Source organism: Typopeltis vanoorti, chromosome 1 (assembly GCF_054136105.1).
Source record: "Typopeltis vanoorti isolate ZY-2024b chromosome 1, IOZ_Tvanoo_1.0, whole genome shotgun sequence".
Lineage (NCBI taxonomy): Eukaryota > Metazoa > Arthropoda > Arachnida > Uropygi > Thelyphonidae > Typopeltis > Typopeltis vanoorti.
This window is the reverse complement of record NC_143549.1, coordinates 99,991,311-100,018,313: the sequence shown is the minus strand read 5'-3', so window position 1 is coordinate 100,018,313 and position 27,003 is coordinate 99,991,311. Positions and strand designations below refer to the sequence as shown.

The following is a 27,003-nucleotide window of genomic DNA, read 5'->3' as shown; positions in this document are numbered from 1 at the left end:
CTCACAATGTCATTATGGATAGATTAAAAATTCTCCCTCTCCAAAAAAATTATGACTAATTAAATGTATTCCATGCACCAAGAATGGATTTGCACATACATGTTCACTTAGTTTAGTATTACTGGAATTGGTACTTAATTCATTAGCTTAATAGATATTTCTTGGCTCATATCATTTTAGTATTGCTACAAGAATTGGATACTAGAATCTAGATTTGATGCATGATATTGAGTACAACCTTTCTGATCTTGATGGTGCTAACAGACTTTATAGTTGGAAGTTGCTGCTTTACTTAACATGCTCATGCCAGGCATGACAGAAATTATATCATTTAGTACTCGCCCATAAGTTAGCCATGTGATAAATCATTACATGGACTTTCTAGAGATACCAAAGTTACGTTAGAAGGATAGATTTTTGCTTTCAATTATATAATTCACTGTTAATTAAGAGAAATCTATAATTGTTTTGTATTTTTAAATTTCATTAGACATAGGTATACTATAAGGACAGTTCACAATATTGGTTTTATATGAAAATTTCACTGAAAAAACTTGACATTATCATATATAGTATCATATATTGTAGTATGTGTAAAAATGTTCCCACCCACTTAAAGTGGAAGAGACATGTGCAAAACATAGTCCTTTGTGAGCATGTTAAAGCCAAATTATCCTCTGTCTAATTTATCTAAAGCTGAATGTTGTGCTCTCCTTTCACTGAAACAAAACGACACATTTATTTCAAAGAAAATAAATTCAATTGTGAAGAAAGGGGACTGGAGCCCCTTTTACAGGATAGGTCTACATATCAAGAAATACATTATAACTATACCAAAACATAGACTAGTCAGTTGAATAAGCTCCTTGATGACATCATAAGCTGAGATGATAATATAGTGAAGACACTATGCATTCACTTTGGATGGACTCTTCATTTATTTATATGGTCCTTCAAGAATACATGAAGAACGCTGCCCTGTGAGAATTGTGAACTGTATTAACTCTTCCACATGTACAGTGGCATACTTGGCAATTGCAAATTTCTGTCACAGCACACCTGCATTCTTATTGCTGAAGTCTCATGTAATTAACAGTAAATTTATAGTATTTTACAATTTACACCACATTGACTATATTCAAATTCTATTACAACATATATTTTGTAAAATCCATTATAAAAAATATTAAAAACTAAGTTAAACTGTTGAAGTTGGAATAGCTATAGCTACTAAGCCTGCTGTACCGATGTAATTATTGTTGCATTACTGGCATAAATCTACAAAGGCAGGTCAGTAAAATTGTTATATATACAGGGTGTTCGGGATAAATTTGACATATTTATAATTAATTATATTTTTCCGTAAGTTACATGTATTAACACACACTTCTCTTCATTTAAAAGTTTGGACCCTTCTTCATTCATATACAAGATGTCAGAAAGGATGGATAGCTGGAACCCACCTGAATCATGGAAGAGAATAACTTGTATCATGATGATTCGTGCCTGCCATCAAAATAAGGATATTACGACTGCTGCCCAATGCTCCCTGAATACAGTAAAAACAATCAGGCATGAACTAGAGACTTGCAATGGTGACTACAAGGATGTAGCAAGAAGAAAGATCCCTAGCAGACGATCTGATTGCGTTCGTACAGCAGAATTCCTCGCAAATCTGCAGGAACAGGTGTTGAAGAACCCTGGCATTGGAATTCGGGCTTTGTTCGTGGAGTTGCTAACTGTAGTCAAGCCCTGGATAACAAGGGTAGCCAATGGTAGGCCGTATGTATGGCAGCAGGATTCGGCCCCTTGCCACACCTCTGGGAAAAGTCAAAAATGGTTGTCTGAAAATTTCTACGACTTCACCAGTCCAAATGTTTGGCCTCCAAACTCCCCAGACCTTAACCCCATGGATTATTTTGTATGGGGCGCAGTTGAAAAAGACACCAATCGCACTTCCAGTAATACAAAAGCCCAGTTAATGGATAAAATTAAAACAGTTTTTGCGGCCCTTCCCAGGGAGACTGTAGCATCAGCTTGTTCGAGGTTCCGAAGCAGAATTGAAGCTGTGATCGATGCTAATGGTGGTTATTTTGAGTAAATCTTGTTGATAGTATTGTAATTAATTCTGCCTGTAATGTTTTTTTGTCAATTCATTAAATTTAATAGATACAAAGAAGATTTTCTTTTTCCTTACGAAACTGTCAAATTTATCCCGAATACCCTGTATAATATAACAATTTATATATACAGTAAAACCCCGTTTTTACGTTTTCCTGCCATTTATGTCATTTTCTGTTGGTCCCATCTTAAGGCCCTATTCTCATGATGTATTGTTTTCCCGCCATTAACAACTTGATGTGGACGTTATTTCCCGTGATTTGCATTTTTTTTTTCTCGGTGGCAATACCGATTTTTGAATCGATTGCAGCGGAAATCTGTGCATTTGTTCTCAGGTGGCGTTGCTTTTGGCTGTAGTTTTCCCACCATTAACAACTTGACGTGGACGTTATTTCCTATGATTTGCGTTTTTTTCCTCAGTGGCAATACCGATTTTCGAATCGATTTCAGCGGAAATCTGCGCATTTCTGTTCCCAGGTGGCATTGCTTTCGGCTGTAGTGTCGTTTCTGCCATCACGGTGACTTGCACGCATGCAGCAGTACTGTAGTGATCAGCGATACCGTGATTTTTCAATCACAGTACAAATCGATATTGCAGAATTTCTGCGACGTAATTTAGCGTGTGAAAGTTGCTTTCAAGTTGCGGTGGTGGATTATCCATGTTAGTAACGTGGAGAAAAAAAGACAGAAAATGTATTTTGGTAGAAGAAAAGATGGCAATTCTGCGACATGTAAATTGACATGCCGGAACACGTGTGCAATTAGCATAAGATCTTGGTCTCTCCGTGTCCACTTTGAACACAATAGTAAAAAAACAGGTCAAGCATTGAACTCAGTGCAAAGCAATCTGGTGCTAAGTCAAAAAAAAAAAAAAAAAGTAAAGCAATCAACAATTAAAAGATTTTTTTAAATAGATAGATGTAAGTACATTGTAAATTCATTTATTTTCAGTTATTAAATTTTGTAATCTAGTATGTAGACTCACATATTAGCAGTAAGTCATCTTTTAGCCTTTTTTCAATGTTTTTTTACATTTCCTGCTATTTGCACTTTTTTCCATCAGTCCCCTGAAAAGTGTAAAAAAGGGGTTTTACTGTATATATAATTTTTTTACCTTGGATGTACTATACATTTAAGATAGATACCAAGACATTTTATATACTTGGTTGTAATCCGTTACATCAGTCTTCTCAAATCGCATAACATTCGAGTAGCATTCAAACTATACATATTCTCAACATGTGTTGCCTTCTTTGCTTGCCCAAACACAATAACTCCTTCTGCATCCTGAGATTTACATAATTCCATGTTTCTGTAGCCTTTCCTGCATAGATCAGACTTCTCGAAGTTTTGATATAAGAAAAAGGAACTTGATGTGACTCATAATAGGGAAGAAATATGAGTTTTAGTTTATCCCTCTTCCTATACTCATCATGACATCACTGTTGGCTAGTGGGCATCATTCAATGACTGATCACCTAGTCAGGCTGTGAGCCTCCATTAGGAATGCCCTCCAATAACACAATCACTTGGTATTGGTTTACTTTAACATGGAAAAAGCATACAGCACTGCTTGTAGACTTGGGGTATTGAATTACCTACACAAATTTAGTCTCAGGGGGAATCTCCCTCTCTTCATCAAGATCTTTTTATCCAACCAAATCTTCTGAGTGGGCTTGTAATCAAGGTTAACTTGATAACCAAATAACTTCCTCCAGCTATAAGTAATGTCCTCCTGTGGATCTTCTGTCATTCTTGTAATGTGAGGGTCATAGAAAGATAGTTGCAGCAAGCCATTGACCATCTTTCAAAATGAGAATTTGCAAATAGGTTTTTTAGATTTTACAGCAGAAGACAATTTGTTTACATTTTGCTGCAGATGTGGTCTTCATCCAATCATAGGATCCAGACTAGGACAAACTTTAATCCCAGTTGCACCAGAAGCTTAAACTTATACTTGACGAAAAATTTTGAATTACCTTTGTTGCTTTGAAACTGACAGCTGTCTCTATTACATGCTACAAAAATAGAATCCCTGAAAGATTATCTCAGAAGGCCAACTGTTTTTTTGGTTTTTTTTGCCCATGGTGGGAAAATCTGTGCAACACCTATCAGACTGCATATAACCCTTTGGTTTACAAATAAAAGCCCTTACAAGATCTGGATGGGATGACAATATAACACAGATGCCATTAAATACATTAACACTCTGGCATGCATACCACTATACACCTTTTCTTTCTCCAAGCTACCTAACCCCCCCCCCCTCCTTTATCTACGAGCAGCTCTGTCACGCACATAGAATGGGATACTCTGATTTTATACTTATATATGGTTCAAATTCAGAGGATTTAGCAGGATTTTCTGTCTTCTCAGACAGCATATTATCTGCTCAAGATCCCACTGAAATGTAATGTCTACTGAGCTGTATGAGATAGAGATCATCCCAAATGATCTGTATCTCATATTCTACAATTTGTCTGCAATGCCACCGAAGGCACATTACATATACCAGGGCTTGAAAAATGATGCAAAATCCTACTTGTCAAGCAAAAAAATTTAGTTCCCCCCCCCCCCTTCTCTCCCTTTTTTTTTTTTTTTGTCTCGATAAGTCAAAATGATCAGTGGTGCTGCAACTGTGTACTTTAAAGTTTAAAAGATTTTGTTTAATGAGTTATTTTTATTTAATAAAAAAGACATTTTGTTCATTCTGTGGCTACTTGCCATGGGCATGTAGCTTTATCGAGTCCTGATATATACAGATTCAGGAAGATCTCTACAAACTACAAGATGAAATGTCTAGAGCTGCAGAAGCATCCAAGACTCTTGTGTCTGCTCTGTCTTCTCTCAGTTATAGAAGCTACACTTGGATGTATGTATCATTATTTAAAATAATAATAATTCCATAATGTAGAAACAGTTTTGTATTACATGATTAGCACTGATGTGGCTAAAAGAAATCTTGTAGTACATATTATAAACTGTACTGCCAACAGTCTTGCGATCTCAAATGAGATTACTAGTAGATAATCTGTTACAAATGCTTGTTTGAATAATTTTGGAGCAGAAAGACAGTTTAAAAATATCAAAAATTAAGAATGCAAAGAAGTTTAAAAAAAAACACATTAAGTACTTATATAACTACCTGTGAGGGGTGCTTAAAGGTCAAAGCTGTATAAATGAGAGGAGACCTCCACATAGCCTTTAAAGGAATGCAGAGAATCGACCAGGGCTTCTGACCTAATGTCCAATCCTCACCTTCTTGTGGTGTGCACCCTGTTGGGTATCTACCTGGATACTGAACGGATGAGGATGGGCTGGCAATTTGGGATTTTGCCGACCAAATTGTATTCTTATTGGCTTAAACCAAAATACAAAATGATAGTACAACAAAATTTCATGCCGGCTGGGGCGTCGCCCAGTTAAACAAGGCCCCCGTTTTTGCCAGGAAACCAGGGCAAACAGCGAAAAGTCAGCTATGGAACAATTCTGAAAACGCACCCCAACTTAACATCACCAGAGTTAAAGATTGGTACTATCAACATAAGAAGCCGGGATGGCAAAGAAATGGAGATAGCTGAGTAATTAGATAAGTACCAGATCGACATAATAGGGGTGAATGAAACAGAAAAGACAAAAACTGGTGAGGTCTTTCTGAGCAATAAATACAAAATGTTATATTCAGGCAATGACAATCAAGGAAAAAAAAAAAAGTAGTCATAGTATTCAACACAAAATACGAGGCTAATCTTCTTGAATGGCAGGCAGTCTCAAGTAGAGTTATGTGGGCAAATATCAGAATGGGGAACTGGACAATGAGACTTATTTGTGCCTATGGTCCCACAGAAGGGTCTACTAAGGTAGAAGTGGAGGAATTTTTTGAGGCATTAGAGAAAGCAACTGACACAATAAAAAATGAAAAGTTGGTCCTTGTTGGGGATCTAAATAGCAGAGTCGGAAATGATTGTCAGACATACAAAAATAAAATATTTTGGGAAAATTTGGAGAAAAGAGCAAAGCCAATAATAATGGCAAATACTTGTTAGATTTCTGCTCAGGACATGGACTGGTTATTACTAACACCATGTTCCAACATAAAAATGTGCACAAATTCACATGTAGAGAAGACGCAAGGAATAAGAAAAGTCTCATTGACTATGTTATTATTGATTGTGATGTATTCTCCCTGGTGCAGGACACCAGAGTGTACAGAAATTGGAAGTGATCACCATATTGTCTTGAGCAGGATAAAATTGAATTTCATATTGAAAAGAAGAACGTGTAAGAAAGTTTTAAAGCGAATAAAAGTTGAGCAGCTCTCAGATGTGAACTGTAGACTAAAATACACAAAGATTATTGAAGAAAAAATGAAAAAGTTTGAGAACAGGAACCAAACCTTTGAAATTCAGTGGCAAGCCTTGAAGAAAACCCTGATTGATTCAGCCAGAGAGGCATGTGGTGAGGTTGTCTGCAAGGATAGAAAAATCAGAACCATGGTCAAAAGTTCCTGGCAAATAATTCCGTTTATGCTCTTAGAGAATACAGAGACAAATGTAAGAAAGCTAAACACTCTGTAAAACTGGCTAAACAAAAGTCATGGTAGGACTTTGGCAAGAACATAGAAAATGGATATCAAGAAGATGGCAAAATATTCTGGAGGTTGTGGAAGAAGCTTAGAAATGGAGGAAAGAGTGCTGTAAAAGGACTTAGAGATGATAAAGGTTACATGAACACGGGAGAAAAAGATATCCTTGAAGTATGGAGTAATTACTTCGAAAAATTGCTAAATGAAACAAGCAGTGAAAGCATAGTGGTAAAAAACTCTCAACAGGCATACATTCAGGAATACATATCCATACTTGAAGTAGAAAAAGCTATCAAAGGCTTGAACTGTGGAAAGGCAGCAGGGGTAAATGATATTCGACCAGAAATGCTGAAGTATGGTGGTATAAAAGAAGTCTTACGGTGGCTTTTATACCACTGTAAGACTTTATATAAGTCTCAATATATAAATATATATAAAAGACTTTATATAAGTCTTTATATAAGAATTAGTTTTAGAGAGGTATTTCCCTACTGAGTGTGCCTGGTAAGATTTATGCAAGTATACTTGAGAAATGGTTGAGTAGAATTGTGGAAGAAAAGCTTGGTGAAGAACAAGCTGGATTCAGGCCAAATAGAGGCTATCAGGATCATATCTTCACTTTATGACAGATAGTTGAAGAATCATGGGAATATAACAAAAATCTGTATTTAAGTTTTGTCGATTTGGAAAAGGCATATGACAAGGTGCCAAGAGAGAAGCTATTCAATACACTGCAGTTATATGGTGTCAGTGGGGCATTATATCAAGCAATACTTAGTCTTTATTTGAGTTGTGAGTCAGCAGTTAGAATTGAAGGAAGTACAGGAAGATGGTTTAATGTTAAATCTGGTGTGAGACAAGGATGTACATTATCCCTTCTGTTATTCATTATCTATATGGATCACATTATGAAGGAATGTGGTATTAAACCTGATATCAAAATTGGAGATGTTAATGTCAGCTCTTTGCTTCATGCGGATGATGTTATACTTCTAAATAAATCCACTACAAGTCTGCAAGATTCCCTGACTAAATTGAAAACGGTTGTAATAGATATGGTATGAAGGTCAGCAATAAAAAGACAAAAACAAAGAAAATAGGCAGAATCGTTGAAAATGTCAACTGCGTTGTGAATGGAGAACCTGTGGAAGAAGTAAAACATTTCAGCTACTTAGGCATGGTTTTTAGTGAAGATGGTAAATTAAAATGGAAATAGACAACGGAATCAACAAAGCTGGTATGATAGGAAGTCAGTTGAATAAATTCATATGGAATAAATAAAGAGAGAAATTAGTCAGAACACTAAATTAGCTGTATACAAGACAGTGTTCAAGCCAGTTTTAACTTATGGATCTGAGAGCTGGGTTAGAAATAAAACACTTAATCAAAGACTAGAGACCGCAGATATGAGAGTCCTGAGAAAGATTAGAGGTGTGAACAGCTGGCATCAATGGCAACAACATATTAAAAACGAGGATATTAGGAAAGAACTTCATTGTCAGCATCAAGGAATGCATTAGCAGAGCTAATCTCAGGTGGTATAGTCACTTAAACATAATGGGCGAGGAAAGATTAGCAAAACAAGTGTTCTCTGCTAGTTTGGCAGGAAAACGACCCAGAGGAAGACCAAGATATAGGTACATTGATACGATACAAAGTGACTTAGACAATAGAAATATAAGATCTGATAATTTTGGAGTCTTGACAAGTAACAGGCTGATTTGGAGGAAAATTGTAGATATGAAGTTAGTAATTATGTGAATTTTTCATGTAGTACTATCATATCCTGTATGCCCCTTCTGGGTACATGGCAGGAATTTGTTTCTAGGTGAACTGTGAAGGGATGTTGTGCAGCAGCTGTACGTGTTCCAATGAGTTTAGTATTGAATGGAGGAATTATTGATGATATTTCCCATGGAAATATTTGTAGAATATACATACTGGAGAGACCATATCTGCGTGAAAAGGGGGGGGGGGAGTTGGTAAGGGATGGATAATTGATAAGTCTAATTGCTCTCCTCTGTATTGAGTCGAGCATTTTAAGAGAGCTTTTTGGGGCCCCACCCTATATTTGAGAGCAGTATTCAATAGTTGGGCGGATTCGTGACTTGTATAACGTTAATAACTGTTTGGGGGTGAAGTAACATCTTGAACGAAAGAGAAATCCTAGTTTTTTTGAGGCTGAGGATGCAATGTTTGAGATATGTTTTTGCCAGGAGAGGTTTGATGTGAGGATTCCAAGTAGTGAGATCTTAAACTGTCTGGAGATTTGGGTATCATTAAAAGGATATTGGGAAAAAATGGGTCTTTTTTATGGGAAATAGTACAGAACTGGGTTTTATTGGCATTGAAATTTATGAGGTTATGAAATTTATCAAGCCATCCTCTGAACCTCCAATGGGGTTCAGAGGATGGCTTGGAGATCGGAGTTGAGGGTCGCAGTGGTTGATGTTCTGTAGGTTGAGGTGAGTTGTGTAGGGTAAGGCTTATCAAATGCAAGCAAAGAGTGTAGTGTGCTGTCGTCTGCAAAACTGTGTATTGGGTTGGAGGTCAATTGTAGTAGGTCATTGATATATAGCAGGAAGAGGGTTGGTGAGAGGATAGGGAGCCGTCCACCATCACACAGAGTGTGCGTCCAGACAGAAAACTGGTGATCCACCTACAGACGCCCTGGGTCAGACCGAATGATGGTAGTTTGCCTAGTAAGCCTTTGTGCAAGACCCCAGTCAAAGGCTTTGGAGATATCTAGTGCAACCACTTGAGATTCGCCAAAGCTCTCCATAGCCTTCGTCCAGAGATGGGTGACGTATATGGGTAGATCTGTTGATCAGCAGTGGTGGAATCCATACTGGCGGTCATTTATTTCGTGAGTGTCTTCAAGATAGTGTAGGAGTTGGGAATTGATGATTTTTTCCATTACCTTCGACAGGACTGAGGTAAGCGAGATAGAACGGTAATTGGATGGCAGTGACTTGTTGGGGATGGGCTGAATATAGGCCAATTTCCAATTTGTGGGATAGATTCCAGTGGAGTAGGAGAGTATATATAGGTGACATAGGTCAGTTCTGGAGCGCAAACTTTCAGAACAATTGGGGCCATGAGACTTTTTTGTGCCTAATTTGGACAGTATTTTTCTGATCTCATCTTGGCATTGTATGTTGGGTGTCTGGAATGGTTGGGGGACATTTACCATTGTCATCTATGCATGCATTTGAAGCAAAGTATGAGGCCAGAAGATTGGCTTTTTCTGTGGGTGATGATGCAGTAGAGCCATCGGGGTGGGAATAGTGTTGGGCAGAAATTACGGCCAATTGCTTTGGTGAGAGACCAAAAGCTCGGATGCTGTTTGGACAGGCTGCTAGTTTCCTGCTTTTTGCTCTTTCGAAGTTTGGAACTCTGTTTTGGAAGTGTTGATTGTTTTTTTGCATTTATTATGGGCTTCGGTGTAAGCTTTGAAGGAGGATGGGGGTCTTTATTTCAGCCAGTTGTGGTATGTCTGGTGTTTCATCTCTACAGCCTTGGCACATCTTTTGGAGAACCAGGGTTTCGTTAGGAAATGGCAGTTCAGGGTGCTGTGCAGAATGTATGTATTCATACCGGTGAGGATTAATTTGGTAATAAGCTTGGTGCACATGTTTGGGTTGGAAGGCCAGAAGCAATAGTCCGACCATGGGAATGCTGCATAAAAGTTGTGGAGGCTGTCCCACTTGGCACTGTTATAGTGCCAAACTACTATTGTGTGGGAGTGTCTGTGTAAACGTTGTTGCATAGGGGAAGAAATGAGCACTGGGTTGTGGTCAGAATTGCCCAGGGGAGCTAACTACTTTCACTGTGTATTTGGAGGGGGTCATTGATGAGGAAGAGATCTAGGGTGTTTGGGGAGTGGTTTGGGTTATCTGGTATTCTGGTTGGCATCTGGATAAGTTGTGTAAGGTCATTAGTGATGGCAAAATCTAGGAGGATGATTTCGCTGTTGGGAAAGTGGGATTGGAGAAAGTCGATTTTTAGGGAGAGGAAATTAAAGAGCTCAGGGTGGTTGGTTGTGTTGGGGGAGCGATAGGGACAGCAGATGAATTGTACTGAGTGGGGTAGGGATATTTTCAACCAAAGGAGGTCAAAGTTGGGTGCTCTCTGGCAAGGTATGTCAGAGCAGATGTATGCGCAGACACCACCCTTTGGACAAAAGTTGTTGAAGAGTGAGTAGTTTGGAAGTTGAGATAAGTGGTGTTGCGGGGAGGTGAGATTTGTGTTTCTTCCAGGAAGAGTAGGTGGGGTTTGGTAGACTGTAGGTGGTAGTGGACACTATTCAGGTTGGAGTTTAGGCCACGGATGTTGGTGAAGTGGATGTGTAGGGTTTTGTGTGTCGTATGTTGGACCGTGTCGTGACGTTCTCTTCTTCATGTTCGAATCCGCCATCTTGTTATAAGTCACTTTCATAAAAAAAAACAACTAATTGTAAATTGATCACCAATCCAAGGGTAGAGAAATTTCTATTATACTGCGCCACTCTATCCTTAGATTAGTCTATATAAAATAGCAGGATCAATTCATAGTTAGTTAGCAGTCCCTTCATTCATACTGGCCGAAGTATTTATTTTCCACTTGGGATTCCCGCAAGATTCGAATTTTTATGAATGGTGCAATAAAAAGGAATTCAGGCAAACACAATAATTAGATTAACGAAATAAATCATTTAATATAAGCTATATGACACATACATAAATTCTACTTCTAATTTTAAACAACAGAATCAAGTTGAACATTAGATCAAATCAATTACATAAGTTCAATCTTCCAAACCTTCACATACACTTTCTCAGTTTCTGATTCACAAGGTTCCTACACTTAATCAAATATAATAAAACTTCCTTTCTAATCAGTTTCCACACATTTTTTAAACCATGCTATACGCTTAAAAAAACACCGCAGGCTCTAATAGCTGTAAATATCTCTCAAGCAAATTTTTATTTTTCAATTCTCAATCTCGAAGAATTTCCACAGTTAAAGTTAGGTTAAACGTAGCATAATTAACACTCAATTCTTCATGCATTGAAATAAGTCAATATGACAGTCCTTACCGGAAATAGTTCCTAGTACATCAATTACGTTGTGGGTATACTTCTAAAATATATTTATTACACTTAAGAACACATCTTTAAGACTTCTCCACAGTTATAACTAAAACACTATCAATCACGCTTCACAACTCTAGACATCAATTTTAGGGTACTTTAATTATCCTTGTTACCACTCAATAACCAATTAAACACCGTGCAGTTCTCCTTAGGGCAAATTAGAAATAAGTCGCAATTCTAGACTAACTGGATTTATTCATAATTCTTCACTGAAAGTCCAGTTTTTTATATTATCCGATTACGGCATTAATTTCCTTTTATTATTACTGCTGACTTCGCCTTCAGCTAACTATAAGATTCACTTCTTCTTTGCTCGCTAATAAATATTATCCCTTTTAACTTCTGCCCTTGAGAACCTTTCATTTACTTCCACCTCTAGTTTATACCCTTGCTTCCTTTCGCTTCAAAATTTCCGTTCTAACTCCCCCCTCGTTACCTTTTTATTTATTTTTTTTTTTTTTATTATCCTTCTCCCAGCTCATGCTCTGTTCCACTCGCACTCGTTTACTTCATGCGTTTCCATGACAACAAATAAACGTAAACATTTTCGTTAATGTTACATAAAGCTATACCACCACATTGAGTTAATAAAAATACAATGAATAGAACATTAGAGCTACTTAATCAACTCTTTCATTTTGTATACAGATAACTATAATAATATTCGCGTTACAATATTTATATAAGTTACAATAATTTATACATATATTATTGTTTAATTAATTAATAGCTGATAAAATTCAGAATAAACACTTAAATAATAATTCTTAATTAAGGATTAATAAATAACTTTTATACAAGTCATGATTAATATATAATAAACAATGTTAAATGTGAATGAAAAAGACAAAATACACAACATAGTTTCATTCACAGTTTAACAACCGCATGGGTCTTGCACATTTCCTGTGTGGTGGCTGTTAGTGGCATCACTTGGTTTTTTCACCAGTTTATCTTGTCTGTAGTCGATGGTCCAGTTGTTGTTACTGTTTTGACGTTTTTCTTTGAGTTGTCTTCGAAGTTGGTGTCTTTGTTCCCTTTGTGCAAATGATAGGTCTGGTTGTGCACTTATGCGCGATTAGGGGGGGAGGGGGCAGGTGTCTTTGAACTTGTTGTTCATCGCTGTTATTATTTTTGATGAGGTTGTCAGCATGTCGCAAGTCACTTTTACTAGATTACTAGGCACGGGAAGTTCGTACTGCCCTTCCTTTTATTTATAGGCCCAAAACGGTAGCACCTGACGATATTCTTAGGATCGATGTCGCATTCTTCAGCGAGTTTGTTGATGTCCTCTTGTAATGGTTTTCCGTCGGGAAATTCAAAATGATGGTGTTGAGTTTTTTTTTTGTTTAGCCTCCATCAAGTCGGTTACTGTTGCTGCGATTAGATCGCAAAGTTCTTTCGCTGGCAGAGTGGAGCTTGCGTTGCACTAGTTTTCAATTTGTTCTAGCTTAGTTTCGACTGCCTGTATTTTGGAGGTAAAAGTTTCATTTAAAGCATTGATATGCTGTTCGAGGTTTTTGACACGTTTACCTATGCTCAGTTGTTGTTTTACCGAAGGGAGGCACAGCAAACAGAAGAACAGTTGGTTAAGTTCGATAAGTAGCTTTTGCGCAGGAAGCATGCAACCAGTGGCAACAGAACTCTCAGAATATGCCCTTTTTGTCTGTGACACTAGTTTTGCAGCTGCGGCACATAGTAGGTATGTCGGTGGCTGTCGAAGGCACTGAGCTGGCGAGACACATGGTGCTCGTTCGCCATTGGCTTTTGATGCTGCCATCTTTGCTGCGTACGGTAGGCATCCTGTGCGCTTACACGTGGCTGATTAAGAATTGAAAGAATAGTTGGATTAATACACTATAGGTACTTACAGTTTGTACTGAAGTATTCTGCTGTTCAGTAACCGCTGTTGGGTTTCTGTTTGATGGTTAATTTCAGTGAGAAAACACTCGCCATAACCGTAAATCAGAGAGCACAAATTCACCGACGCTGCCTGGCGGACTTGACTCGATTGGTTGGCTGAGTGGTTAGCATATCTGCTCTCCAGCCAAGAGGCTGTGGGTTTGCATACCTCTATTTGCATGGATGTTTGTGATTGTCTGAAAATACTAGTGGTGGTTGGCAGTAGATGATGGAGGTTAGTTGTGGTTAGTAGGGTGGTGGAGATGGAGAGTTGTAGAGTAGGTGCCCTCCCTCAATGAGTCCATGGACTCCCTGGAGGTGTTATGTAATAATAATAATAAAGGCTTTTGACTTCACATAATGCATAAGAGTATACATTTCCAAAAGGAAGTGTGTTATATGATTATGAGGCTATATATATACTAGTCGCGTGGTTGTGAAATTATTTTGCATGCAGACTTTGTTTGCTTATGTGGATAAAGAATTTAAACAAGAGTGTAGTTTCTTGTTCAGTATAATGTATTTCCATCGCTGTTTATAATTTGTAGGAAGCATAAAGAAAAGTGACATTAAATTCATTGTCAACAAAAGAGGCTTTAAATTAGCTAGCCTCATCTGCATAGAATAATTACACTATGTTATAAATCTGTGATAGTTCTTTGCGTCCCTGTCCCTGTATTAAGTAATTGCTGTGACATATTTGAAATAAAAATATCTTATATTTTTATTTTTATACTCAAATTTCATCTATCTAAATATGTAATTGTTTCTAATAAAGGATTTTTTTTTCCTCTTTCACAAATTTGCCCATTTAAAGGTGTTTTTTTTTTTTTTTTTTTTTTTTTTTTTTTTTCCCAGGGAACATCCATTCACTTTTGCACCTGTGAACAGACTTAGATGCTTGCTTCCTTTTTTTTTGTTTTTATTTTATTTTTTAATTGCATATTTCTTAAAGGTGTAAGTTATGTTTCTTTAGATATCAGATATTCATCTAATATTACTCTTAGATGACTGGTTAAAATTTCAGAATTTTAAAAATTAAAATTATTGCTTTCGACTGTTTTTACATTTAACAGAAAAAGCATATCTCTTTTTTTTTATATTTCTGAGAGTAATATGTTTTCTTATAGGTTTAGTGGTTTACAGGATAAAATGATGGATAGGATATTTTTTTCTTATCAGAAAAATAGTTAGGGAAAATAAAAATAAGAATTATCTGTGTGCATTCTCAATTTTCTAGTTTATTCAAAGGATCCTTTATGAGTGCTGTTATCTCATTTATTTTTTTCAGGTTTAATTGATGAAACTTTATTTGGTCCAGGAGATACACAGTGTCGTTATTGTGGTTGTGACTTTGCAGACATCCCGTCTCTTCATGCTCATTTAGAAATGTTTCATGAGAATCCATTACAGATGGCATCTTCAAGACATCAGGATCCTTATTGCTGTACTCTGTGTGGATGGACCTCTCCTACCCAGCAGCTGATGATGGAACATATGTGTATCCACAGTGGACAAATGCTTTACTGCCGTGCAGGGGAATGCTATTATCATACACCTTTTGAATCGGCACTAAAAGAGCATGTCCTTCAAGCACATAATGAAGATGATGGAGTAGTTCGCTGCCTCCACTGTGGTTTACCATGTAATTCACAGTATCTTTTTGTGTGCCATTATCAAGAATTTCATCATTCTTTTGCTTGTTATGTGTGCCGAGAAGTGGAATATAAACATTTTGTGAACGTAAGCGGTTTTCAGAGTTTACCTTTAATGTCATATTTTAACCCGGTGAGTAACTTGCAATCATTAACCATGCCTGCTACTAAAAAAAATGTAGCAGGTAATGATATCCATACTTCTGAAATGCCTATTTTTAATTCTAGTACAAATGATATACCAGTGTTGAGAAGATCACGAAAGCAATTACAACCTCGAAGAATTATACAGCCATCACCAGTTAGTCAGGACCAAGCTGCAAAAGGCAATGATGGTTTAGATTCTACCTGTACATTGCATTCAGAAAGTAATCACAGGGTAAATGATTTTTTTTCTAAGTACATAGAAAAAATGAAGCTATCTAGGATACATCTACTTAGGTGTAGGTATTGTTATAAGAGACCATCTTGTTTTAGACATAAGATAAACTTATTAATGCATGTACAGTGGCGACATTCAGCAAAACTTTACTTCTGTGACAAGTGCAATAAATGTTTTCACCATCAATATCAGATATTCTTACACCAGAAAAGAGAACACAGGCAACTGCAGTGTTCCTAGCTGAGGGACATAGCCAAAATTATAGAATATTTCATGTTTAATACAATTAATCAATTTTGTTTTATTATTATTATTATTATTATTATTATTTTGAAGTTAATCCAGAATGGTAATTGTTCTAAGACAGAAAAGTTTGTATTTAGATTTTGTACAGAATTTAAATTGTTTCATAATTTTTGTGCAAGAGCAGGTTGTTAGGTTTTTTGTTTTAAAGGTTTGTTACATGTGAGGAATTTTTAAGGTAAAATGTTGGCCATATTGATGGTACTGTATGGTTTGTGATATACTTGTACCAAGGCTTTGCCTTGTGATTGTGATAACTTCCCTTCCCAGATATGGAATGCTGTCACAAGTTATGTTACTCACCCTGGTAATTGTTAACTATTACACATTTGAAAAGAATCACTGCCACACATAAGTGAACATATTTCACTGTGATTTAAACTTTGCTGAAGTAGATTATTAGCTTTCAGAATAATTTTTTTATTTATTGTTCGGTATTGCCTACCCGGTGATTGTGACTAGTTTGTATGTCAAATAGTTGTGCATGAAGTTATTTTTCCATATCTTAAAACCATTCATTACATTTGTTAGAATTTTTTTCCTCCATAGTACTATACTATAGTATACTATGTGCTTTTTTTAAAGTCCCTATCCCCTGAGCATGGAAATATTTGAATACCTATGATGTTTCTTTCCATTTTCTGGATTCAGGTTTAAAACAATTTATTGCACTTTCAAATTCAATTTTTTTTTCTTTCTCTTTGAAAGTGCTGTATTTGCAAATATGTGGAAATATTAAAAACTCTGTTGAATTTTCAGATTTATTAGAAAATTTTATAATGCTATTTGCAAAAATAAATAAACAGATAAAAACAGCTTTTAAAATGGTATTTTATAACAAGCCTGTTTTTATCACCTGCCTTTTTCCCCTGGTACTAATGTTAAATTTCTTCTGTGATTATTTGGGGGCCAAGTTTTTTTTTTTTCTTCCGAGTAACAGTATAGTAATATTTTAATTATGTACCATTAGCATTAATTACAAAGTATGTACATCTAAAACAATACAGAATGACTTCTCATCTCACTAGATTTTAAAAGACTGATTGATGTTCTTGATATGTTTGTAATGTTTAATGCTGCTGCATGTCATCATACATTCACAAAAATCTAGTCTTTTTCAGCTCATTATAGAGTTGTAAGTTAATATCCACTGCTAGGGAATTGAGTCATCAGTTATTACAAGGGAAGTAATAAAGCCACTTTAAGTATGGCTGTTTTCTATAACCCAAGTAAACTGGCATGATAGATTGTCATTATAGTAGCAAGTATTGTTTTCTGGGTCATGGAATTATATTTTCTTTTATATGACTTTGGATTTACGAAGGTTTAAAAACCATCTTACAGATTTAGGTTATAGATGGAAAAACTTATTGAAAGAAACATTATATATTTAAAGAATATGGGAATTCATGATCAAGCATGTACAGTAGTTTTATTTATTTTATTTGCTTTATGTAGATAGCTATTTATATATGTTAGAAATATATATATATATATTATGTTTCCCAGTGATGAAAGTAACTATTGGTTACTTTCAATAGTTGCATTGTATATTTTAAATTAAAACTCCACTTCTTGAAAAAAAATTCATTATATACAAACATTACTGTTTGTATTGGTTTTAAAGGACTTAAATTCTCTTCTGATGGAAGGGAATGGGACTGTCATAATTTTGCCTTGAACATTTAATTTGGTATACATGAATTACAGAGAGAAAGATGTTTAATTTAGCAACATAAAAATAAAATAAAAATACCATAGCAAGTTATTTTTTTTATTTAAGACATCTATGGATAACATGACATATTTACTCTATATAAATATTAATTACGCCTCTCCAGATATCACAGATGTCAACTCTAAAAATTTGTTGATGATAATTAAACATTATTAGAAGTTAATGGTAATTTATATTTGCATACTGGTTATGTTTTATGGTTAATCTGTTGGTAATTTTAAAAAAAAGTCACAGGAAAAAGTAAAACGAATTCTAATTTGCAATATAATGTTGAATTTTCTGAACATTACAAATATGGGCTTTTGTATATAAATCTGTTGTATTTAGTTCCTTCAATATATCATACTTGCTGTATATTATTGTGAGGATCAAATGAGAAACAACAAATAAGTAATGTTGATTGGTGTTAGTTCATAAATAGCTTTCTTTTTCCTGTTAATTTAACATAATTTTGAACCATTACATCATTCCTCTTCTTTAAAAAAAATCATCATACCTAAATGTTTTTTTTTCCCATATCACCAACAATTTATACCTAAATTTTTTGCAACTTCACTGTTCTTATGATTACCCTGAAGTGTTTTGAAACTGATAATCTGATTGTAATATCAATAGTTGCTGAACAATATACTGCTGTTACTGATTAGAAGAACAGTGACAGCAGCACAAAAAAAGTGGAAATGGTGTGCCATAAATTGCTTCTAGAATCACTTCTGGGATTTAATTTTAATATCTAATTTCAAGGCAAGAAATTGCCTTGGAGACTTGTAGAATATTATTAGGTTTCATTCCTGAAATACCAGTAGGCATTTTGTGATTCTTTTATTTTGAAGTCATTTTATAAAAACGCTATCAAATATAGAATTGCAGTTTGTTTTATGCTTAATGGAAATGACTTAGTATTCTGAACTTATGGCAAATCTCTTTTGGATTTTTAAAGAACATTGCGAGTATTTAATTTAGTTTCTTGCTAATAGAAATAAAGATAAAAATATTGTTTAAGATAAATACTGCTTGAATTGGTCACATTAGACACTTAATGTGAGAAGGATATGATAATTTATCGTATCTTTTCTTAAACATTAGCAATAATGTATTTGTCCCTTTTCATTTATATATATTTCCCCTTATATATATTACACACATTTTTTGCCCAATATTCACCAAAGAATTGATAAACTGGTCAGTTTTTTTTTTAAATTCTGCTTATGCAGTTCTGGTACAAGAAAGCAATTCACAAATATATTAACATTAACTGGTGCTTATATGCACAATAATCTCTTAATTATTATCCAACTTTCAGATTAACAATCCTTGAACGAGTTCATGTTAGCTAACTCCTGGAAAAAATCTGTGTAGGTCAATTAATAGTTGATAATTGAGTGATCAGTATGCGTGTGTATTTCATTCAAATGCACTTCAGGCTAGTTTTCAGATACATAATACTTTAAATCATTGATGCAATTACTTTTACCCAGTAATCAGAAGTTGTGGTGCTGTTATATCACTTGGGAATTTTTAATTATATGAAATATTTTTCTTCAGGAATAGGTTTATACTTTTCAAACATTTTAGCAAAGGTCATATATATATATATATTGTATATTACGCTGTGTTGTGAAATTGCATTTTACATAATCCTTAAAATTTTTGAAGTAAGCTAATTAAGTGCTGATATGTTTCTTTGTATATGCGACTCTTGTTTTCTCAGGTTTTCAGTGATAGTTATAAATATTTTTATCAAGTTATACATTATTAAATGGTCTTTGAATAACTGATGATACTTGTTATGCATTTCTGTTTATACATTTTGAACATAGTAAACTTAATTTTCAAAGTGCAAGTCTGATTTACAGAGCTAACATAGATGTAATTATTATTTATAAGTTAGTTAATAATCTCTGCGTGCATGTGTTTGTGTGTATGTATGTACATTGGTATTCACTGTGGTACTGAATCAGAATTCATATTCTCCTCAGGATATATCATTTTGGAGTTTTTTGTCTCCAACATAATTTCGTTGACTTCATAATAACACTTATGCCAGGGATCTCCAAATTACAATCATGTACAAATGTATTTGTTGTATACATATTTGCCTGCATGTGCACTGTAAATCAAAGAGAATAAAGCTTGTGCAGTCCTATCCAGTTTGTGTAGTTTCTGTAATGTAATCATTACATATCCAGCCATTGCTTGTCTAACCTGCTTGGCATCATATACATTTGGAGATCCTTTGCTTTGCACCATTTAAATTTATATAGTTAGCATCTTAGAATATAGCTTATTTTAGAACCAGCTATGTAAACTTTCATTTGAAGCAGTGAAATACTTCAATCTGAATTTGGATTTTATAGGATATCCCAAGGGAAATAAATACTAAATTAGATGCATGCTTATTTGGGAATATTATATGAGAATTTAAACTATTCATTATTAATGAATGAATTCTGCTTTTAAATGTCTTATATGATGTATAATAATGAAAACATATGGCTGTAGTAATGAAATAGTGTTTTTCATTCATTCTCCCTAGAAGATAAAAGCATTTTAGCTGCAGGAAGAATCTTGTCTCAGAATTTTGAACTGTTGTAGATTATGTTTCATAAAGTTCATCAAACACTATGATTCTGCACAAATTACTATTATCTTCCTAGCACTTACATACATATATTCATTTGTAAAAAAAAAAAAAATTTTTTTAAAATAATTAAAAAAAAAAGAAGTTCTAAGTGGTGTATATCAGACTGAAAGACTTGCACAGTTTGAAGTTTTTCACTTCCTCCTTCTTGTTAACATAAGTCATTAATAACCAGTGTTTAATGAAAGTAGTGTTTGACACTCCACCGTAATAAAATTAACAATTTGAAAAAAAAATTGTATGAGTGCTTGATGTTAAAGAAATAAATGATATTTATTTATTGGCTTATGTAAAAAAAAAAAAAAAAAACTATCTTATTAGTATAAAAGCATTAAAATGTTTCTGCGACTTTTTTAATATACAGACAGTTAATCTGTAAATAGCATTCTCTGAACATAAAAGAAGTAGAAATAAATCTCTGGTAACTCTTAATCACTAGTTGTTTTCTTTATAAAAATATATTTTTCATGAGTGGATAATTAGTCAGTTGTTAGCTTATCAAGCAGAGAAACGTGGTTAATGTTAGTTATTTGTGTACTGGATTTTTATTACCAATTATTGTAATATACTGCTAGTTATTTGTTGAACTTGTTGGACATTGTCACTAATTCATGCTCTTAGTTTTCACAAATTACTACTGAGTATTAATAGTACTTGTAACACTATTAATGCCACACTGGCTATCTTATTAAATCTCTAAAAATTTGTTAGTATAAAAAGGTAATACCTACCTCTTTGAAGCTTGACAAAAAATTATGAAGCTTAACCAGATGTATTGTGAAGTTGATATTGCTTGCAACTGCACTTCAGATTATACAACCAAAAGTACAAAAACTGTACCATATCTTTCATGAGTATTATTGTAGTGAAGGTATCATTTTGTAAAAATAAATATGCAATTTATTTATATTCAAATTGTTAAAGTTCTAAATCTTGTAAACCAGGGACTTTTGAGTGTGGAATATAGTAATAAATAACTAGAAAATCAAACAATACTGGAGTTTTATTTCAAGCAAGATGTGAATATTGAAACAGTGCATTGAAAATATGTGATTAAGTTTTAAATGAGCATAAAATGTTGCTAGATAATTTAGTGTTAATAATTAGCAGTGTAAAAGTTTTATTTAATAAATTTATTCCACTTTATTTTGTTATAGAGAATTTGAAGTTTCATTACATTCCTACTCCTTGTGCAGTCCCCCCCCCCCCATTCTCTCTCACGTTTTGACATTTCAAATTGGTGGTGTATATTGGGTAATATACTGTAGCATGATCAGATCAACACCTGAGATGAGGAGTCATTCCCACTGTTTTCTTTTTAACAAACTGTTGAAGTATATTATATTTAAAATACCAGTTTATATGCTTTCAGTTTCGATTATTGTATAGTTATTCCTGTTAAGTTGTAAAGATGAAATATGTACAAGTTATAGCCAGTTGATGCTGTATGAACTTGTATTTATTAAGTCAGATTTGGAAGTTGCTTATTTCACTGACCAAGCACATTCTGTAAAGGGGGGAAGGGGAAAAAACACTAACATGAAATAAAATATATAATATAATGAGTTCTGTCATTTTGCTCCCTTTTACATACACTTTTTTTCATACTAAATATTTTTCAAGTGCCCTTTTTTGTTAGCTGTATTTTGAAGTAATTACAAATCACAGAATCAAAATTTATTTTATTCCCTAATATCATACCAATAACCTGTAATTTCATATATCAAGTTATTGATATGTATTTGCAATTCAGATGTAATTTTATGATTGGATGCTATTTGAAATATGAGCATCTATTCACTGTAAACAGTAATTAAGTTTTCAGGATCTTTTCATCAAACACTGAGTTACTCATTCTGAAACGAAAGTGGCAGGATTTCCTCTAAAAGAAGGACATCTGATGAACAATGAATTTGCAGACATAATAAAATATACCCACCATTGTGGCACTGTCTTGATATTTATTGTAAGCCATAGGTTTTACACATCGACGATATAAGATGGGATAAAATTTTTGGTAAAGACGTTGAGATAGTTGCTTAAGGTATGAGGAAGTGCCATTTTAGTAGAAAATACTTCAAAGCTATTGCAAGGATATGTTTTATGAATATAATATTCTTTTCTGCCTATTGATGAGTATATATAATATTCTTTTCTGCCTTTTGATGAGTATATAAGGACAGCATTTCAAGGTTTGTGGTGGGGTGATATTTGGAATGGGAAAATGTATGAAATGGCTATTGATCAAAATTAAAGTATTTCCAAGTTAAAATTGGGTGCCAAAAGCATTACATAATTTATACTTAACAAGAAATTATATTCTTGATTTATGAATAAGATTTATGAATGTTTATTCATGCTTTAACCAAGCATGAATAAACAAAACTTTTGTTGTGAAATATTTTCATGACAGCCATTTGCATATACATATATAGAGCCTGTTTACTTCACATTAAATTATCTCAGTACACATCTGGCAATCCAGTCCACTCATTTACAACTCTCCAAACAAGAAATCTAGTCCTCACACCTTTATTCAACTTCCAGGGATGACCCCTTGTTCTGGCCCCTCTAACCACATACTTTTGTGGTTTGAGGGGCCAGAACAAGGCCCCTCTAACCTGATACATTTCCCCTGCATCAGTCCTATAAAACTAAGCAACTGAGATGTTTCTATTATATCCCCTTTTTTTCCTCCTGTCAATCATCTGCAATCGACACCCTCAATCTATCATCATAGGAAATATTAAACAAACCACTCGCCGTTTTGATCACTCGCCTTCAAATCTTTTCTGCCACGTCCTCATTCCCTAGAAACCCAGGAGACCGGACTTAAGCACAGTAATCCAGATGTAAATGTATCAAAGACTTATAAAGAGGAACAACAACTTCCTTATCTCTACTTGTTAGTGTGTTCTTCAATAGCCAAGTAATCATATGGACAACCTTAGCAATATGTCCTCTAAACGTTAATTCTTTGGTCTCTAGGATCTGATAGATTTTTAAGTCGACTGAGTAGCTAGCATATCCACTCTCCAGCCAAAAGGCTGCAGTTTCAAATCCCACCTGAGACATGAGTCTTTGTGATTGAAAATACTAGTGGCGGGCAACAGATGGTGTTGGTGTAGATGACAGTACTTACCATTTGCTGTAGTTGTATATTCAGTGGTGGAGACAGAGTTGTGGAGTGGGTGCCTTCCTTAGAGGTGTGACGTAAAATAATAAATTCTCTGTCTACAACCACCCCTAAATCTCTAATTTCATCTATTTCGTAGAGCATGGTGCCATTGTTATACACAGCTTGTAATTTGTTTATCCCAAATTGCACAACTTTAAATTTCTCCACATTAAACTGACACCCATTATGTTTTGCCCATACTGACAGTTTATTTAAATCGTCCAGTAAGCTCACCACGTCGTCTCAATTAACTCTTACTCTACTTAATTTCGCATCAGCAAACAACTGAATATTTTATTTCTGGGTTATTTCCTATAACAAACAGCAATGATCCCAGCACCAAACCTTGTGGCACACCACAACTCACCTGTTTTCTGGATACCTCTACATATCATTTTTGATATCTGTCCAAGAGCCACCCTATTAGCCATTGTCATATCCATCCCCGTTTGCTCTAATTGCATAATAGGGTTGCATGTGGTATGCTGTCAAATGCCTTTGCAAAATGAGTTATTACATAAGTTAAAGCAGTAACCTTACTAGGATGTATACTCTTGCAAAGTAGTCTGTTTTATCTGCTCAACATTAATTCCATTACCATCATCACTCGTTAATAAGGTTAATCTTTCATAGTCATTCTTCCTCTTACTTGCCACAAAACGAAAGAACTCTGGGATTTCCTTTGGTGTACCTGGCTGATTATTCTAATAATCTGATGTTGCCTTTCTTGCCGTGCTGTTTACCATTCTTGCTTGAGCCTTGTACTGTTCATGAGTTTGCTAGTCACCTTTCTCTTTATGTATCCACATTTTCTTCATCTTCAGCTCATGCGTAATGATATTACTCATCCATCTAACTCCTGCTTCTTTCCACTCCTTAACTTGGGTATGCAATTTAGATACTGCTTCTAAATGACCCTTATCTCCTATGCACTACTAACATCAAAATAAATTAAAGATACGAAGAAATTATAAATTTGGTTTAATCCTTTATTCAAGTGTAAGCAAACAAAGTTTGCACTTGAAGAAAATGGGAAAACTCATGGTAAAGGTAGTTCTGTCCGACTACAGAAGCGAGAGCCGTCGTTGGCAGACTGCCAAGAAGAGGCGATTCATGTTAGAGGGGAGAAAAAATGCGTTGTACGAATTTGTCACCAACACGCGAAGTCACGTTCTTTATACGTAAAAATTTCCAGCTTTTATGTTATACAAGTAAAATAGTTACCACTTTAAAAAATTACAATGATCCTAAAAGAAGTTAATTTTCCGACGTGTAATAATAAACAACTCATCCCCCAATACGGATTGATCACCCCTATTATCGGAATAGATTCATTTTTTGACATGCGCAGAAGTGACACCCTAACGCCTACAGATGCGAGAGTGACCAGATTAAAAATTTGGTTTTGGGGTATTCATTATTGGCCTTGGGGACAATCGCACTATCAAACATAAAGAACGAACAATTATAATAACATTATTTTATTTCTATATTTGTAGATTTTCACTATACAAATGCATGAAACACAAGAGTTGGTCAAGTTCATAGCAAGTCTAAACAAAATTTAAATATTTTATTTTGGCAGCTATGAACACTAATGTAAACTTTTAGAAATATTCTCATGATACGCTTTGCATTATCATTTACAATATAAATTCAGTAAACCTGATTTATTTTATCAAAAGAGAAGTATTTACCTAATAATATTTCTTTTAGCAATTTTTCATTTTTTAATACAACTGCATAAAATTCTTTGCATGACATATTGTGATTGGTTTTCACCAGTAATTCTCCCTCAACAGTTTTTAGGTCTAATCTGTTCCTATCCTTTTTCCAAGAGTTGAACATTAAGCTAAATACTCGCTCACTCATTGCATTTGAGTGAGGCAAAAACAATAATTTTTTCGATATTAGGCACATCGTATGCATTTAAAATTTTATCCAAATATCTGATATTTTTGGGTTCTTTTGTGTCAATATTTTTATGGAACGATTTTAACAGGATATATATACTCTTCATATAGCAAATCAATATTAATATTGGAAATTTTAAATAAATCTATAACTTTTAAGAAAAGATCAAAATGTGCCACTTCATGTAATTTGAATATATTAAGATGGTCATACTTATTTTCAAAACTAAATATTTTTTCAATATACTGAATTCAAGTTTTAATAAAATCGTCTACTATTTTCTTAAACAAATTTATCTCTGCTGGTTTGCGACAAGATTTCAATTTTTGTATAGCAATGAATCCATAAAAATGATCATTTATTTTAGAGAGTAAGGAGTTTCTTAGATTAGCCATTAGGTTAAATAGATCTATTATAATTGGACCATCCCGCTCTAGATTACAAATTACGTTTTGGACACAGGTTGCTGCATTTGAAAAGAGAAAGGTAGGCTTCAGCTAATTCGTTCGGGAAAAAAAATCTTGTAAAATAGGTGGACATTTTTCCAAAGATAGAAAATAGTTTTTCAAATTACACATTCTATATCAAATTCTAAACAGCTTGTAGCTTTTCTTGTTGCATGGCAAAGACACCCCATATCTATTAAATTTCTTTAATTCTGTAAATACATTGATTGATACTAAAATTTATATTAGCATTATCACCTCAAAAACTAACAATGTTCTCGGGATTTAAATTCAGCTCTTTCAACTTTTGAAGTAAGCAAAGTGAAATATCCTTTGAAGTTTCTGACTCGCTGTTAAAGAAACTCAAACATTTTGTTTGAACTCCTCCACTAGATTTGGGAAAATATCTACACATTAAAGGAAACATTTTAATGTTTCCTTTATTTGTTGCAATTGAAAATGGCTGATTTTCTCCTAAATTCTCGATAACTGTTGATAGTCTTTTGCTAAAACATTTATTTTAGATATTTTTGTTCGCGCGCATGTCAATTTAGAAGCGATTTTTGAATCAGTAAATGTTTTGAATAATGAACTCATGCAATGATGCTGAAGGAAGAGTATTATGGAGAGATGTGGACATAAGAAACAGATGGAGAATATATTTTGAGGGACTTTTGAATGAGGAAAATGCAAGGACTCACAGAGAAGATGGACAGCCTTCTAAGGGAATGGTGCAGAACATCAGTCGAGTGAAAGTGACAGAGGCCATGAAGAGGATGAGGAATGGAAAATCGGTGGGTCCCGACAGGATTCCAGTAGAGGCATGGAAGGCACTGGGGGAAGAGGGAATTGACCCTGCTGTGGGACCTGTTCGTGAACGTTTGCCAACAGGAAAACATACCCGAGAAATGGAGGGAGAGTACTCTTGTCCCCATCTACAAGGGTAAAGGGGATGCACAAGACTAAAAATTACAGAGGAATAAAGTCGATGTCCCACACAATG

The 27,003-nt window shown here is 34.6% G+C and overlaps 1 protein-coding gene across 5 annotated transcripts in view; it reads left to right on the top strand.

Moving 5' to 3' along the window:
- The window catches only part of LOC150110252 (uncharacterized), a 262,473-nt gene extending 240,446 nt beyond the window's left edge, over window positions 1-22,027 (top strand). For all 5 annotated transcript variants that reach the window (XM_090398609.1, XM_090398607.1, XM_090398610.1 and 2 more), the window contains one exon: window positions 15,035-22,027. In XM_090398609.1, the coding sequence (XP_090254735.1) occupies window positions 15,035-16,020 (986 nt within the window). In that variant the 3' untranslated portion in view covers window positions 16,021-22,027. The remainder of the gene's footprint in view (window positions 1-15,034) is intronic.
- Window positions 22,028-27,003: the final 4,976 nt, after the last annotated feature.